This window comes from Podarcis vaucheri, assembly GCF_965113315.1.
Source record: "Podarcis vaucheri genome assembly, chromosome: 16".
Lineage (NCBI taxonomy): Eukaryota > Metazoa > Chordata > Lepidosauria > Squamata > Lacertidae > Podarcis > Podarcis vaucheri.
The window spans coordinates 8,207,795-8,222,428 of NC_138754.1; the positions used below are offsets into that span (position 1 = coordinate 8,207,795).

At 48.3% G+C, this 14,634-nt stretch overlaps 1 protein-coding gene across 1 annotated transcript in view; it reads right to left on the reverse strand.

The window, feature by feature from the left end:
• Window positions 1–14,634, reverse strand: part of NPR1 (natriuretic peptide receptor 1) — a 65,708-nt gene that overhangs the window by 1,825 nt on the left and 49,249 nt on the right. Inside the window, exons 12-19 of the mRNA XM_082202091.1 lie at window positions 10,843–10,914; window positions 8,641–8,800; window positions 7,192–7,347; window positions 5,398–5,566; window positions 4,128–4,274; window positions 3,421–3,544; window positions 1,280–1,348; window positions 676–850 (exon numbers count right to left, since the gene is read on the reverse strand). Coding sequence (XP_082058217.1) covers window positions 676–850; window positions 1,280–1,348; window positions 3,421–3,544; window positions 4,128–4,274; window positions 5,398–5,566; window positions 7,192–7,347; window positions 8,641–8,800; window positions 10,843–10,914 — 1,072 coding nt within the window. The remainder of the gene's footprint in view (window positions 1–675; window positions 851–1,279; window positions 1,349–3,420; window positions 3,545–4,127; window positions 4,275–5,397; window positions 5,567–7,191; window positions 7,348–8,640; window positions 8,801–10,842; window positions 10,915–14,634) is intronic.

Sequence of the window (14,634 nt, forward strand, 5' to 3'; positions counted from 1 at the left end):
ACATCCTAACCAGTCCACTGAAAACTGAGCCAGCCTTTGATTCACTTATACAGTCGTACCTTGGTTTTCAAACGGAATCCGTTCTGGAAGTCCGTTCGACTTCCGAAAACGTTCGAAAACCAAGGCAGCGATTCCGATTGGCTGCAGGAGCTTCCTGCACTCGATCGGAAGCCGCAAAAGCAGCGTCGTACGTTTGGGTTCCAAAAAACATTTGCAAACCAGAACACTCCCACTTTTGGGTTTGCGGTATTTGGGAGCCAAAATGTACAAGTACCAAGGCGTTTGACAACCAAGGTACGACTGTATAACATTTTTGTTACAAACGCAAAAGGAAGTATTCCATTGCAATTCCTGTTTCTCTCTTCCCAAAGAATCCCAGGAACTCAGTCCCAAGATCAGCCTCTCAGGGTGAAGCAACACCTCCAAGTGTGAATGTAAAGCCAAACACTGCCTAAACCATGGTTTGCAAACCAGCTTCAGACCCCCCCTTTTTTGGGGCGGCTGCTCTCAAAACCATGGTTTATCAAATCACAGCACCACATCAGACGTCACAACAAACCATGGTTTGTTTGCTTTGCCTAAGCCATCTCAGCGTTGAAGCAAGCATGGCTGTCCTGCCCGTGACCAAGGGGTCTTAAAGGGGTCCCTCTTCTCACGCTCCCACTCATTTCTCACCGCTGTGGATCCCGATTCTCAGTTTGAGCTGCTGCTCCGGCCGATGGCGGATCTTGAAGTTGCGGACGGTCTCAAGAAGCGCCAGCGACATGCGGGAAATCTCACGGGCATGCAGCCGTCCGTTGCGCACCGGGAGGCCCGACACAACCATGTACGCATCGCCGATGGTCTCCACCTGGGCAGACGTGGCAGGGAGAGGGATTCATGGAAGGGAGAAGCATTTCTGTGCACTCAACACAGATCAAATACCCCCTCCTGTAGGTCAGTCACCTGATCCATTGACTTTATGGCCATTTGCTTATCCCCTCCCTGCCTATCACTCTCCCTGCCCCGCAGTGGCATATGGACTAGTCCCCTAGATGTTCCCAGTAAATTAGAGTATTACAGTATAAAAGCCTAACACCTCCTTACCAAGGCCCAGGAAGCTTCTGCCTGGTTTAGGGAGGCATGATGCTCACATGAGTGACATCACGACGTCCGTCCCCACTCCGCAATCTCCCTCACATGCTGATGCCTCTAGCCCTAGCCATTCCCCTATGAAAAATTTCACTGCACGCCACTGCTGCCCCGCAACCTCAAGTTGGCCAGGTCAAGAACCTCTCACCTTGTAGACATCAAAGTTATCAATGATGGCATCAAAGCAGGTGTACAAGTCGTTGAGCAAAGCGACAACCTGTGAATGAGAAGTAAAAGGGGATTGATCTTAATGACAGGGTTGGGTCTGCGTTGTGCTAAGGGCGGAGGGGGGTGGGATAAAAGATTCTCGATTCTGCAGCTTCAAATGAAGTATGATTTTACATGCCCTGCTTGGGGCCTTCCCACAGGAGTCTGGTTGGGCACTGTGGCTATGGACACACCATATCTTTAAAGGATGTGGCTTCCCTCTAAGAATCCTGGGAACTGTAGTTCACGCCTCAAAGAGCTATAATTCCAAGGCCTCTTAACAAACAGTTCCCAGGATTCTTTTTGAGGGATGCTAGTGATTGAATCAAGGGACATGGGTGGCGCTGTGGGTTAAACCACAGAGCCTAGGACTTGCCAATCAGAAGGTTGGTGGTTCGAATCCCCACGACGGGGTGAGCCCCCGTTGCTTGGTCCCTGCTCCTGCCAACCTAGCAGTTCAAAAGCACGTCAAAGTGCAAGTAAATAAATAGGTACCACTCCGGCGGGAAGGTAAACAGCATTTCCGTGTGCTGCTCTGGTTCACCAGAAGCGGCTTAGTCATGCTGGCCACATGACCCGGAAGCTGTACGCCGGCTCCCTCGGCCAATAAAGCGAGATGAGCGCCGCAACCCCAGAGTCGGCCACGACTGGACCTAATGGTCAGGGGTACCTTTACCTTTAGTGATTGAATCTGTGTACAATAGGGATAGGCAACTGTCCGTTTCGGTTCCTCTCCGTTTCTGAAATTTTCAGTCACCCCAGATTACCTGAACATTTGTTCCCCTCCTGCTCAACCCAGTCACCTCCGTGACACGCTTGTCTCCCTGGTGATTGGTGCCTCCCAGTGCTTCGCTGTTTTGGTCACTCACCGTCCTTCCCCTTGTTACCTCCGTGAGCTAACCGCCGTTGTCCTGGTTACCTGAGTTGCCGCAGCACCTGTGAGGGCAAGGCTCGGTAGCCGTTGATTACCTAATTGATTCCCTCTCTGCCAACCGAGGGATGAGGCTGGGGCCAAAAAGTGCAGAAAGGCAGGAGATCCTGCTGTGTTGATCAAGCGAGGGCAGGAGACCAGGCTCCTAGTATTTATACAAGGCCTAGCTGAGGGATGGGGAACTCCCCCCCAAAAGGTTTCAGTGCCACATCCAGCATAAGGTACCCCCCATCTCAAACTGCCATGCTCTTCTCTCTCCCCATCTCATTCCCTCTTTTCTGCCATCCCTCTTCCCTCCCTGTCTCCTCACCCAGTGGACTGATGAATCTGTTTCTCACCCCACCCTGTTCCCACTGCCCCCACCCTGCATGCTGCCTCCACCCACATGAAATTAGGCCAAGGGCAAATGCCACCCCCAGACCTCTGGTTTCCCACCCCTCGCCTACCAAGTCCAGACACTCCACACTGCATCCCACAATCCCCTTCTGTGCACAGACGCCCATGAGCAGGCCATCCCAGATAGCTCAGCCTAACAGTTTCAGAGTTTGATACCCAGGGTCCCTGATAGGATACCAGTAACTAGGTATTGCGAGGATGGGGACCTGACATCTTTCCGCAGGACCTGCAAGACAGAGCTGTTCCACCAAGCCTTTGGCCAGGGCAAAGCCTGACTCCCTCCTTTGGCAATCTTCACAGAACTCTACCCCAATGGTTGCCATCAATTTGATTTGAATTAATTTTATAATGAAATAATTTTAGAATGTTGTATTATTTAATGTTGTTAGGCACCCTGAGCCCGGTTTCAGCTGGGGAGGGCGGGATATAAATAAAATATTATTATTATTATTATTATTATTATTATTATTATTATTATTATTAGTTTAATTCAGTTCACACTTCAAGGTGAACCTACCTAACTCCCACTTTCTGAAACAGTACACAAACCAAAATACAGCCATCCTTTGAGAGTCACACTCACACTTCTGAATATATATATGTAAAAAAAAATGCAGATTGATGTGGAAATGGGGAGAATAAAACTGAAGATTGAAAAAATGAGGATTGGAAAAGAACGGTTGTCCCTATTAGAAACGCCTTCTCCTGTCCTCGACGCCGCAACTGCAACCACTGCCTTGGTCCAACCCATTTACCTGCATGGGGGTGCTCTCTGCCGACAGGGCAGTGAAGCCCACAATGTCGCTGAAATAGATGGTGACGCTGTCAAATGCCTCTGCTTGCACCGTCTCCCCGCGTTTCAGCTGCTCCGCCACTGAGCTGCATGAGAGGGAAAGTAACGCACGTCACTGCATTTCCACGTACCAGTTGATGAACCACAATTAGGAGTGAAGGCAGACCTGATTCATTTCGGGTCTGCTGGAGAAGTGGGGCTCACTGCTATCGCATATACAGGACTTCTTTTGAGGATTGGGCTCAGAGCAGGGACCTGTGCAGAACACGAGTTATTTTTGTTTAGGGCACAGACCGGACTGTTTTGCTGGCCTTTGTTATCAGTCATGAAGGAAACCTGCTCCCACAACATTTTTTTAATTGCTGGGCTGTGTGGAGTGCTGATTGGCTGGACCACGCAGAGCGCTGATTGGCTGGGCCCTTGTGGTAGGCAAAGAACGGAGCCAGGCTGCACAGTGTGCTGATTGGCCACCCTTGGGGCAGGCAGGAAACAGCTAGGCTGCACAGAGTGCTGATTGGCTGGGCCCTTAGGACAGTCAGGAAATGGAGCTAGGCTGTGCAGAGTGCTGATTGGCTGGGCCCTTGTGTATACCACTTCTGAACATGGATGCTCCACAGGAGGAGCATGGCTAACAGATACTGGTAGAGGAATGGGGTGGGGCAGACTCACTGGGGCAGAATCTGGTAGAGCAGGGCCTCTGCCTTGCGCTTCTCCTCCAGGTAGGCCTGTGTGCGCTCCTCCACCAGCTCCTCCAGGTTGTTGGCGTACTGCTCCATGCGTGACAATAGCGTATCCAAGAGGTTGCAGCTGTTGCGCCTGCCACACAGACAGTCAAAGATTAAAGCAACCGAGATTCTAGGCCGCCGCCACCTCTGCCAAGATATTCCGGGGGGCCCTTCTCTGCATTTTCAGCTTTCATTTAGAAGAAAACACAAACCAAAGTTTCTAGTCTTTTGCGGAGCCGGGATCCTACACCCTAAGAAGCAAACCAGCTCCTGGCTCCCAGTTTTCTGACCAATGGGTCAGTCAGCGGGGAAAACAGAGGTTTCCACAGATACATCCCCAAACCTCTCTCCATCCTTCAGCTAAGCAGAAGCACTCAGGGAGGGCGCAAAGCAGGGATGCTGGGAGGCGTGGTCTGGGGAGAGGGGGTGTGGCCTACAGACAGATCTGAGAGCTATAGAGAATTGGAAGGACACATTTGGCCACAGAGGTTCCCAGCCCTTGCTGGAAGGAGGAGGGGCACATTTTGGGTAGTAAAGGTAAAGGGACCCCTGACCATTACGTCCAGTCGTGGCTGACTCTGGGGTTGCGGGGCTCATCTCGCTTTACTGGCTGAGGGAGCCGGCGTACAGCTTCCAGGTCATGTGGCCAGCATGACTAAGCTGCTTCTGGCGAACCAGAGCAGTGCACGGAAACGCCGTTAACCTTCCCGCCGGAGCGGTACCTATTTATCTACTTGCACTTTGACGTGCTTTCAAACTGCTAGGTTGGCAGGAGCAGGGACCGAGCAACGGGAGCTCACCCCATCACGGGGATTCAAACCGCCGACCTTCTGATCGGCAAGTCCTAGGCTCTGTGGTTTAACCCAATTCCATTCAAAATAATCCCACAGAAATTAAAGGGCCTTCATTTCAATGGGTAGGACTAGCATCAGCTACAACCCTTCACTGTTCTCAGAGATTGCTGAGGGCCGCAGGAGATCAGGTCAGGGGCCGCATGCTGCATACTCCTGCCATAAGCCCCTCCTTCACATCTCCAGGTAAATGCCCTGACCTTTGGGCTGCGCCTTCCTGCCTTTCATCAGGGTGGAATGATGAATTTAATCATCACATGGCTCCTTTCTGAAAAGGTGCCTGTGCACATTGGGGTGAAAACAGGGAACGATGGCCGCCTGTCAGGTTGTGCTTGTGCTGCGGGATGCAGTAAGGGTGCGTACCTGTCAAATTTCCGCAGCATGCCTTTGATGTGGTGGAAGTCGGGGCGCTCCTGGGCGTCTTCAGCCCAGCACCGCTGCATCAGTAATACCACCTCCTCGAGGTTGGATGGCAAGTTCACCGAGGGGCGGAAGGGGGGGCGCTCGCTGCTCTTTACTCGCTCGATAATTTCTGAAAACGGCACACGGGCAGGGGAGAGGGGGACCGAAAAGAAATTACTGGGAGGGGACATGCGCATGGGTAAGAAGGTGACATTTTAATGTGGCAGCACCTGGACTCCCTGCCTATTGATACCAGACAGGCTCCCTTCACTGCACTCTTCAGTGCCTGCTGAAAACGCTTTTGTTTAGACAAGCCTACCCAGATGTTCCGAAAATTAATGCAAGCTTTCACGTATTCTTATTTGAAGGTTTAATGTTTTACTGTGTTTTTATATATGCTGGAAGACACCCCTGGTGGCTGGGGCAACCAAGTCAGATGGGCAGTGTACAAATTGTCATCATCACCATCATCATCATTACAGTGGTGCCTCGCAAGACGAAAAGAATCCGTTCTGTGATTCTCTTCATCTAGCGGTTTTTTCGTCTTGCGAAGCAAGCCCATTGACGGATTAGAGGATTAGCGCTATTAGCGCTATTAGTGGCTTTTAGCGGCTTTTAGCGGCTTATCTGCTGATCGGATCAGCTGATAAGCGGCTTAGAAGAAGGGGGGGGAAGGAAAAAAAACCAGCAGGAACTCGCAAGACATTGTCGTCTTGCGAAGCAAGCCCATAGGAAATTCGTTTTGCGAAGCACCTCCAAAACGGAAAACTCTTTCGTCTAGCGAGTTTTCCGCCTTGCAAGGCATTCGTCTTGCGGGGCGCCACTGTATTATTACCAGTGCTTTTTTCTGGGGGAACGCAGGGGTATGCATACCCCTAAACATTTTGTGGATCTTTGTACTTTTGCCCATTTACTGTACTTATTTTCCCTTACTTATTTGAACTACTATAAAATGGTGGTTTTCTTGAGTCAAAATGAGAGTACCCCTAAACATTTTAAAGAAAAAAAGCACTCATTACTACTACTATTACTTTTGAAAGTCTTAGGTAAAGGGACCCCTGACCATAAGGTCCAGTCGCGGACGACTCTGGGTTGTGGCACTCATCTCACTTTATTGGCCGAGGGAGCCGGCGTACAGCTTCTGGGTCATGTGGCCAGCATGACTAAGCCGCTTCTGGCAAACCAGAGCAGCGCACGGAAACGGTGTTTACCTTCCTGCTGGAGCGGTACCTATCTATCTACTTGCGCTTTGATGTGCTTTTGAACTGCTAGGTTGGCAGGAGCAGGGACCGAGCAACGGGAGCTCACCCCGTCGCGGGGATTCGAACCGCTGACCTTCTGATCGGCAAGCCCTAGGCTCTGTGGTTTAACCCACAGTGCCATCCATGTCCCTTGAAAGTCTCAAATTATGGCTAATTTTTCTTACTGGTGATTTTGTTGTTTCATCTTTCTTTATAATGTATATATCGCTGGATTGAAAGAAACAACCCTCAACATTTTATGAAGTAAATACGTTGGGGAAGTGTGTAAAACAACTTATTTACCAGTTGCGCAGGGGAAGCTGTGGAGGAATGTGGCTGGATCCCAAAAGCTCTAAGTCAAAGGCGTGGGGAACCTGCAGCCCTCCAGAGGTTGCCCCATTGGCCGTGCTTGCAAGGCTGATGGGAATTGGAGTCCAACGACATCTGGAGGTTCCTGCACCTTGGCAGTGACCTGGAGGAGAAATTGGCATTTTCCATTCACCCAATTTCTTACCTTTGGGGCTCAGATCCATGCCTTCCACATAGAAGACACTGTTCCGCAGGGCAATCTCCTGCAGGATGATCCCAAAGCTGTAGACGTCGCCTTTCTGCGTGCCCAGGAATGGGTTCGACTCCATGCGCAGGAGTTCGGGGGCCGTCCAGAGTTTCTCTAGGGGGGAAAGGGGGGGGAGGAGAAGCAGAATCAAGCAGGGCAAGGGAGCGGGAGTCAGTTGCTATCATCTTGGCCTGGAAGGGGACCCAGGGTATGCCTGGGGAGGCCAAAGGCCACAGGCCTTTGAGCCAGGACAGTTACAAAGGGTCACACTGCTTTGCAAGCATCAGAAGCTATGGGCTAAATCCTTCTCAGACCCACTAACGTTAATGCACCAGTTTCCAAGGAGCTAGTAACACTGCATACAAATTGCAGGATCACCTTACGCCATATGTGTCCACTCAACCATGTGGATCTGTTACAGACAACACACTTGTAAGAAATCCATCTTTTACTGCGGTGCCACCTGCACTTTGGAACTCCTCGCCGAGTGACCTCATGCAGGGACCTTCTTTACATTATTGATTTTGGTACCTACTTAAAAGCTCACACCCTCCAACATTTCTCTGATGAAAATAGGGACTTCCTATTCAACAACAACAGCAAAACAATTTTATTATTTATATCCCGCCCATCTGACTGGGTTGCCCCAGCCACTCTGGGCAGCTTCCAACATACAGTATATAAAAACATGATAAAACGTTTAAAAACTTCTCTATACAGGGGTGCTTTCAAACGTCTTCTAAAGGCTGTACAGTTACTTATCTCCTTGGCTCATGGGTCACAAAACTCCATACCCTCCAACATTTGTCTGATGAAAATAGGGACATCCTAAGGAAAAGTGGGACATTCAGGGAAGTTTTTAATATGTGACATTTTAGTGTGTTTTTTATCTTTGTTGGAAGCCGCCCAGAGTGGCTGGGGAAACCCAGCCAGATGGGCGGGGTACAAATAATAAATTATTATTATTATTATTATTATTATTATTATTATTATTATTATTATTATTATTATTATTATTCCAGGGTCAAATCAGAAACCGGGACTGCTTCTGTAAATCCGGGACTGTCCCTGGAAAATAGGGAGACTTGGAGGGTCTGAAATCATTTTAATGTTAAGGTCGGCCTATCCAGGCATGCAGAATGCCAATGTGCATTTTTAATCTCTTCTTAGCTTACTGATGATTTTAAAAGTTAATTGTTTGGCTATTGCTTGATAATTTTCTCAGGTGCTTTTAAAATACCTGTTTTTCATTGATAATGTTTCCTTCTTAAAAACTGCTATGATCTCCCCTCCCAGCCCCACCCCACACACTTACAATCAAGTGGTATCTACATTTTGTTAATAAAAAAAAGGTTTCAGAAACCCCCCAACTGACCCCTCCCCTCCCCTCCCAGCAGCATCCCTCACTGGCAAACAGCGCGTGGGAATCGTCCGTCTCGGGCGCCTGACGGAAGCTCTCCAGCCCGTAGTCTGTGATCTTCAACACGAAGCGACTGTCCACCACGCAGTTGGAGGACTTCAGGTTGCCATGGTAGCTTATCACGCTGTTGTGGAGGAAAAGCATCCCCTGGTTGGAGGAATAGCGGGGAAAACATTGGAGTGGAGGGAGAGAGAGAGGTCTAAGAGAGCTGAGGCTTGCATGGGGCAGCAGTCCCACTCTGCTAAGCATGAGGAGTGCAGATCTTGCAAGAGCATTTTGTGTTACACTGATTTAAAATCATAGAATAGTAGAGATGGAAGGGTCCACGGGGTCATCTCGTTCAACCTCCTGCAATGAAGGAATCTTTCACCCAACATGGAGCTCAAACCCACAACCCTGAGATTAAGAGTCTTATGCTCTACCAACTGAGCTATGTTGCGACTGAGCTGTCTTCTACCTTGGGTCCGAAATCTAGGGATGGGCAAATCCATCACTTTCCCCTTCTCTCTTTTCTTCATCTTTTCCAGTCTTAAATTCTCCACATTTCTGCATCAGTTTGCCAAGTGTCTCTTAAAGTCCTCATGGAAACTCCTCAGCCTTTCAATGCAAATTCATCCTAGCGTACACAGATCTGTAAGCAGTTTCCCCTGATATACACACTTTCCTTGCAAAACAACTTCCCTCGATATGATGCACTTCTGTATTTTATTCTCTCTCATATGTGCATAGTATTTAGAATCTGCCTTTCTCTCAAGCTGGGATTTAAGGCGGCTTACATTTAAAAACAACATTATAAAATGCAAGGTAATAAAAACGAACTAGTTAAGAGAATAATTGCAATACATCAGAAGACATTTAGACCCAGCAAGTAAAATGCAATTTGCCCTGACAGCAGCCCAGTGATCAGCATCATCTGCTCCAGAGTTTCCAAAATCCTGTCTGGACATTAAGGTCTTATCCTGCTGGTGGAAGGCTAACACAGAGAAATCCTGCCTGACCTGTCTTGGGAGGCAAATCCACAATATGGGAACAGCCACACAGAAAAAACTGCTTCCCACATTTGCATGCTGTTCCAAAAAGTGTGAATTAAGTAGGTTCTCCTTTGAATCTAAACTGAAACATTCTCCATCTCTACTCCCCAGATGCTGTTGGTATACAATTACCACCATCCCCAGCTGGCTTAGCTCAGTGGCAGCTGGTCCATTAGGGTCAACTGCCCCACTGACCTCTGCCTTCAGCCAACCCCGCCCCCTGGCCCCCTCCTTACCTGTCTACGGGGGTGGCCCTGCCTCTCAACTTCCTCCTTATTCTCAATCTTGCCCCTTGTAGAACTCAGCAGGGAGGAAGAGGATGGGGACAATACTAGAATTACCTAGTTGGCTCTGTCTTTCATTCATTGTTGTGGCGCCACCTACTGTTGGCCTCCCTGCCTTCTGCCCTACCAGTCGCAACAGGTATTCTTTCGCTATTTTCCTACTGAAAAACAGCTCCCACAGATGCTGCGACCCTCCCAGAGAAAAAGGTATGGTGATCTGTAGGTTTCCCCCAGTACAGAAAACGAGATTGGGAGCGTCTGTATGTTTGCAGGATGTGTGTGTGTGAAATTTAGATCAGGGAAATGGAATGGGGAGAACGGGTTCAACCCCTGCTCCCTCCCTTGCCCCACAGCAGGAGGGTTTGCGTTCAACTTAAAAATAGAAAGCTTGGGAAATCACGGATTTCCTCCATTTCGTGACATTTTGGCCCTTTGGTCTGGTGCAGAGATAGCCGCTAGTAACCTCCCTCACGTTCAGAGGCAGGATGAGTACCAGATGTTGAGGGGAAAGGACAACGGAAGGCTTCGCACGCCAGCTTCCTATTCCCCTCGCAGAGCTACAATTCCCAGAGTGGCTTAACCATCAACCCCTCTTCACTGGAAACGCTGGGAATTGTAGCTCTGTGAGGGGAATGGGAGTCTCCTGACAGCTCTCAGCATCCTTTGCGTAGGGCGGTTCCCATAATTCCTTGCGGGGGAGCCATGACCGTTCAAAATAGTCTGGCCGCGGTTTTAAGGTGTGGGTGGCCTGCATCCACCGCCCTCCTGAATTTCGCCTGCCTGCCCCTCAACTGGACCCCAGCAGGAGAGATGGCTATGCTCATGCCCGGCTTATGGACTTCCCAGAGACAGATGGAGGCATTCTTAAAATTACCTTGACGATGTCACTGGTGAGCGAATAGCGGAACATCCAGTCCAAGGTGATACTCTCGTTCTCCAGGATGTCCTAGGGTGAAGCCAGAGGTGGGGAATATTGGGTTAGATTTTTCCTGATTATAATTCCGGCGCTTCTGTTTCCCTTTTCCAACCATGGGCAGTCCCTGTTGTGTTATGGAATGGCGGCTTTTTGGTCTAAATATTGGCCTGTCGTGCTAAATGTTATTCGGGCCAGAGGGCGTGGTGTTACAGCGATGAACGCCACTGGACGACGTCCCCTTTCCTCCGCCCTTTCCGCAAATGCATGCATCCATTCCCCACACAATTCCCCCATGAAGACGGCAAAAAAGAACCGGATGCTGGTACAACCACCCTAAATTTCATCACTTGAGTCTGACATACTTTCCAAGGCTAAGAGGGCTGGAAACATTATCCCCACCCCCTGGGAATCAAATAAGACAGAAATGAGCGCTAAACATGTGTGCCATATTCCATTGGTTTTTCAGCTCACATTTCTCGCGCGGAGGAAGCTCAAATGTAATGTGGAAATTAACAGGAAAACAGAGAAATGGAATGAAGTGACGTGTGAATGAAGCCCTAGAAAGATGGAGGCGTCGACACAAGTTCAGGAGGACTGTCTCGAAGATCTGCTGCTGAGGGCACAAATCTCTTTTTGTACACACAGCCCAATCCATTCCGATCCATGGCTTTTATACGCTTCAGGCCTTCATTTGTCCTGCAAATTCAAAACCTAGCGCCGTTTGCAAATACCTAAACCTGAGACTGCACAGTCCAACTCTTGATTTCACAGCACACTTAGAAATTTTAGTTTTGTCTATCTATTTATTTTTTAAACGTTCGGTGTGAATTTTTCCCAACTCAGCACTTTACATATCCTGCTTGTTTGGGGAATTTTCTTTTTCTTTTATGAAAACAAAACAGGAAACCCAAGTCTCAACAACATCCAGTTTCTCAAACAATCTAAGCACACACACGCTAGGAGACTACACATTGAAATATTCCCCTCTATTAAATTTGAGAATGTCTTTTATTTCCCATAACCCCACCTTTCAGCACTAATGCCCTGAGGGCATCTTGACAACCCAGTTTATTTTTTGTGGTTGTAAGTTGTTTTAAACTGGTTTTTTTAAGGTTGTGTTTGAATGTTGTAACCCACCCTGGGACCTCAAGGTAGAGGGAGAGTCAACATCATCATCATCAACAACAACAACTCTAAAGGTTCTCTCCCACCTTTCCATTTATCCTCACAACCTTGTAAGGTAAGTTGCAGCTGAGAACGAGAGAAAGAGAAGGAGAGAAAGAAAGAGAGAAAGAGAGAAAGAGAGAAAGAGAGAAAGAGAGAAAGAGAGAAAGAGAGAAAGAGAGAGAGAGAGAAAGAAAGAAAGAAAGAAAGAAAGAAAGAAAGAAAGAAAGAAAGAAAGAAAGAGAACAAGGGAGCAGGGCATAGAGCAGAACCAGCTCAAAGTGGTTCAGTTAATGTTTTATGGAACTGTAAGTGTTTAGGGTGGAATTTGAACCTGAGGTCTCCCTGGTCCTAATCCAGCTCTAACCACCACACAACACTGTCCTGCACGCGGAGCCCATCCCGCTTCCAGCTGTCTGACCATTTTCTCCCCTTCTGCTCGCTCTTTCTTTCTTTCTTTCTTTCTTTCTTTCTTTCCTTCCTTCCCCCTCTTTCCTGCCTCCCCGTTTCTGCCTCCTCTCTTTTATAAGAGGAAATGCTTATCTTCAGCAGGCAGCCAGGAATCTAGGACTGTCGAAATCTCCCTATCTCCCACCCCCCGCACGCCGCCAATTCTTCTCGCTCATCCACCGCGCTATAAATCATCTCTCTTGGAATCGGCTCTGCAGAGAGGCTTGCAGTGCCCCCTCGGCGCTCCTTTTAATTAAAGGCTTCGTCTGCCCCCGCCTCAGCCCTCGGCAGGGCTGCGGTCGAGGTGGCGGGTGCGGAAGAAACGCCGCCACGCCAGAGGACTTTCCGGCTCTACACACACGAAAGAGCCTGATCGTGATTCTCGTTCTCTGCAGCACAATTCCTGCATTGAATAGCCACATGTCGGCTGCCACACGTCAAGGCCACGCATGTGCGTAGCCGACGTTCTTCACAAGCAGACACGCAATAGGTTTTCCGTTCTCCTCGCAATCCACGCTCTTTCTGTTCCGCCGCGGTTCGGTTCCTGCTACGCCTTTCGCCCTGCCGCCCACCATTTAGCGTGGTTTATTTAGTTATTTATGCAGTCTATGTAGATTGTTTACATAAATTGTGAGTTTAACAGAAGGAGTGGCCCATCCGTTTATTTATTTCAGTTCATCAAGCTTGTATTTATTTATTTATTTATTTGTTTGTTTCATAAAATTTATACACCGCTTGTTTGTGAAAGAAAGAAAGAATAAAAGCCCCAAGGAGCTTTACGAAAAAGATAAAACGATAACATTATCAACAGGAAAAAACCCCGGCAACAATAATTTAGGGCATTTGAAAAATTAAAACGGCGATAAAAACAGATTAAAACTCACATCAACGTTCTAAACACATATCGCTTGATTGTAAAGAATTTTTTTTTTTTTTAAATGAACATCTCAAAGTAGTAAGGCCTGAGGTCTAATTTCAATGTAAAGGAAGTCTTAAAATAATGGTGTTGTGTTTTTTTGATGTGTTTTTTTTAATTAAAAAACCTCATTAATTACGCATTGGTTGGAGGCTTTAAAAAAACCCCCAACAACTGATTGTATTCGCTGGATTGATACTGATTACATCTGCTGGTTTGATTTTTATTCCTGTTGTGGGACAAAAGCGGCAACAGTGCCAGTTCCCGCTTCTCTTGCTAACAGAATCCTCCATCATCCCTGCCAGCGAGACGCATTTGGTTGCCACTTGGCGACACACAGCCAGAGCGACGCCCGAGGATTATAGGCTGGTTGGCACAGGAGGCTTGCAAAGCTAAAAACATGGTTCCTTTTACTGCTCTAGGTGGCTGCCCTCATGTCAGCAGTGTGAGCGACGATGGCCAGCGAGCGCCAGGCTCTCCTCAGGCCTACAAAATGGCCGCCCTGTGGTCAAGGGAAAGACGAAGGGTAGTGTTTGTCTTGCCCATTGCAGACCCACTGAAACTAACAAACACAAATAACTCAGGCCCATTAAATTTCACCAGACCTACTCAAGAGTATGCCCGCCAAATCAACCAGCACCATCGTTAACGAGGGCTAGGCTCTCTCCAAGTCTACAAGATGGATGCCCTCCATTTCCAGCACCAAAGTTAATGAAGGCTAAGCTTTCCTCAAGTCTACATGATGGGTTATCCGTAGCTGAGGGAACAGCCTGCCATCTTCCATCGCCAGCACCATCAATAATAAAGGATAGGAAGTGCAAGGCTTCCCGCGGGCCGACAAAATGGCCGCCCTTTTGCTGAGGTATTGGCCACATTATTAGCCTCCCCTGCCAGCAGCGTTAGTAATTAAGGCTGAGGGACACTACGCTCTCCTGAGGCCTGCAAGATGGCTGCCCTATTGCCAAGCGACTGGCCAGACTGGTCTTCATTGGCAGCAGTAGTAAGAAAAGCGAGTGCCTTGAGTGTGGGTTCAACTAAGTAACCCAGAGACCAGGGAGAAGAGCTCGTGGAGGAAGATTGGAGGAAATTTAAAATTTATTTACAGAAACATTGTAAAATTTTTGAATGCTGATGACGTTGAAATGAATTGAAGGGGTTCTAGCAACAAGGTAAAATGTAAGAGGGGATTGATAATAGATAAGTTAAACTGGACATGAATT